Below are 2,902 nucleotides of genomic sequence, written 5' to 3'. Positions count from 1 at the left end.
GCGGCTGCTGGTGCGGCTGGTGTTGCTGCTGCGCGACCAAACGCAGGATCGGCATGCGACCAGGCTGCGGGGAGCGCCTCGCTCGGGCACTCCCCCACTCCCCTGTCTGCCTTAAAGTCCTGACCTTGGGCGGCGCTGGACGATGGGGGGGCCTTGTGGCGGCATGCGACTCCACAACGGTTGCCGCCCCCGGCGGTGGAGCGTATTGGCCAGCGCCCACTTCTGCATCATCTCAATCATCTGCGTCACGTACTGCGCGGCGATGCGGCAGACGCTCAGCAGCTCGCTCGGCCCGTGGTCGGAGCTGCTGCCCCTCGATCGGCGGCCCCGCGTCGTTCTCGTCGTCGCCGGCGCCCTCGCTGGTCCCGGAGCGCTTTCCGGCCGCCTGTTCGGCTTGGTCGCCGTTGCCGTTGCCGTTGCCGTTGGCCGCCGCCGCCGCCGGACCGGGCGCGTAGAAGCGGTTCTGGTCAAACGACGACAGACGCTGGACGGCCTGCATCATCAGCAGCACCTGCGTGTCGACGGTGTCGAGGAGCGTTGAGTAGGCCATGATGACGCACGCCGTCGCCTCGACAAACGACTTGCACATGTCGACGACGAGCGCCGACGTGAGAAACATGGGCACGCCCGTCGCCTCGACGGTGCCCTCGGCGTGCTGGCCGCCAAAGTGGAAGCCGCGCGCCTCGCCGACGACAATGGGCCGGTCAAACATGCCGAAGCTCGCCACGACCCTGGTCGAGATGGCCTGGCGCTTCTTGCCAATCTCGGCAATGTGCTCGTTGAAGGCGCGGTCGTTGACCAGCGCATCGATAAAGTCATGCGGCGAAAAGGCGTACTGGATGCGGCCCGTGTGCATGGCGCAGCTGGCAAACACGCCCAGCATCGAGACGAGCGCCAGCGCCTCAAAGTGCGACCAGGCCTCGGGCAGCGACCCAAGGCCGTCGACGGCAAAGGGGGCCATGACGAGGTGCCTCTTCTCCTCGATCTCGACGCGCTTCTGGTAGGCGGCGAGGATGAGATTCTTGATGCGGATCTGGACCGCCGTACGCGTCGCACGGTCTTCCCACCCGCGCGGCGGCTCGTCGGTCGGATCCGCCTCGGCGCCGTCGTCGTCCACGTCGCCACCGCCGCCAGTGTCGCCTGCGGGTTCGGCTGGGTCGTCGGCACGCCGCGCTGCGCTGCCGCTCCGACCGTCGCGATCTTCAGAGTCCGGCTGGCCGCCGCCGCCGTCGGGGTCGCTGCGCATAACCAGCGCCTCTCCTATATCGAGGATCGTCTCGTGGAACATGGCCATGTTCTGCATCCGGTGCGCAAGGATCGTGCGCCCCGCCGCCCTCAGCAGCTGGTCGTTGTCGGTCGACGGCCCCTGAGACGAAGATGCGGGCTGCTGCTGCGCCATGCCGGCGCCGGCGCCGGTCCTGGACGGCGTAGGGATCTTCCGGCCGAGCTCGTCGCGGCAGATGAGGATCTTGGCCTGCTCGGCCAGCCTGCTCAAGTCGCGCACGGGGCGGATGACGGGCTTGAGGAAGACGTAGTGGCCCTCCCACATGCGCAGGTTGAGCCAGAGCGACGCGGCGCCGAGCAGCTGCTGCAGCTCGGCGCGTCGGGCCTCGTCGACGGGCGCAGGGCCACCAGACGCGCGGCCCTGCGCAGGGTGCGACGGGTCCTGCACCGACCCGGGCTGGGCCGGCGGCAGGTCCTGGATCGCTGCCGCATACCGATCGAGCGACTTGTCGATGCCAAGGTCACGGCACAGGTTGAGGGCGACGGCGAGCAGGTTTTCGCCGCCGAGATCGCCGCCGCGCGACGCCTGGTCGCGGGCGCTGCCGACGGCCGTGACGCCAACCAGGGCGGGCTCGTGGGCGATGAGCAGCTCAAAGGCCATGGCCGTGTGGATGGTGCGCGGCGTCGAGACGAGGACCTGTGTGCCGAGCCGGTCGATGGACGCCGACAGCTTGCGCGGCAGATCCATGGACAGGGGCAGCTGGTGGCGCACCGCCAGCAGGGCGAGGGTGGCGAGCAGCAGCGACGTCGCCTTGTTGCGCTGGCGCACGTGCTCGAGGTAGGTGGCGGTGAGAGAGGGCATGTGCGGGTGCCAGGCGATGTAGGGCCGCAGGCGGTGCTCGAGGCCCTCGCACAGGCTCTGATCGAGCAGGTCGGTCACGTCGATGGCGCGCAGAGGCGCGTCGAGCACCGTCACCCTCTCGACGAGGTACTCGAGGAAGCGCGGCTGGCTCGACGCGTACTGCAACATGACGGTGAGTGGCTTCCAGAGCATCTGCTTGGGCCCGCCCGCTCGCTTCACCGGCGATGCCTGCGCCGCCGCGCTCTCGTGCCTTTCCAGACCGGGTCGAAGGCGCTCGCCCGGCTTGAAGGGAGTGCTGAACGAGGCGGCGGCGGAAAAGGAGCCGTCATCGGCAGCGCCTGGCCGAGAGGTGGAGCCGTCTTGCTGCGAGTCGGTGTGCGGCATGGTGACGTTGGGGGCGTGAGCGGGGCGGCCGTGCTGGGGCGTGCGCGGGTGATGCTTCGCCTGCGGCTGGGCTGGGTCCAGAGGGGACCGGGCGTTTGGCGTGCCCACCGCCGAGCTCGGCCTGGATGGCGCACGCGAGGCGTGCTGATGCTGCTGCTGCTGTTGGGCGACCGGAGGGGAGGGGTGGTCGCGGAAGAGCTCGTTTTCTGGCTCAAAAAAGAGCGTGGGCACCTTTGTGGAAGTGTTTCTGGGCGAGGCAGCGGATGCGGACGCGGGCGAGTGGTAGAGGGAAGCGAGGGCCTCTGCAGCGGAGCGGTTCGAGCTGTCGTGGTGGAAGCTGTCGGACCTCCTGGAGCTGCTGTTGTTGGTCGAGCCGTCGACGGCGTCGTCGCGCGCCGAGGCGGTGGTGGCGGCGGTTGCGCTGGTGCGGCG

At 69.4% G+C, this 2,902-nt stretch overlaps 1 protein-coding gene across 1 annotated transcript in view; it reads right to left on the bottom strand.

The window, feature by feature from the left end:
- The window catches only part of PFL1_01789 (uncharacterized protein), a gene marked incomplete at both ends in the record, with an annotated part of 4,355 nt that overhangs the window by 746 nt on the left and 707 nt on the right, over positions 1-2,902 (bottom strand). Inside the window, one exon of the mRNA XM_007879299.1 lies at positions 254-2,891. Within this exon, the coding sequence (XP_007877490.1) occupies positions 254-2,891 (2,638 nt within the window). The remainder of the gene's footprint in view (positions 1-253; positions 2,892-2,902) is intronic.

This window comes from Pseudozyma flocculosa, assembly GCF_000417875.1.
Source record: "Pseudozyma flocculosa PF-1 unplaced genomic scaffold scaffold00004, whole genome shotgun sequence".
Classification (NCBI taxonomy): Eukaryota; Fungi; Basidiomycota; class Ustilaginomycetes; order Ustilaginales; family Ustilaginaceae; genus Pseudozyma; species Pseudozyma flocculosa.
The sequence above is the reverse complement of the archived record's forward strand: the minus strand, read 5'-3'. Positions and strand labels throughout refer to the sequence as shown.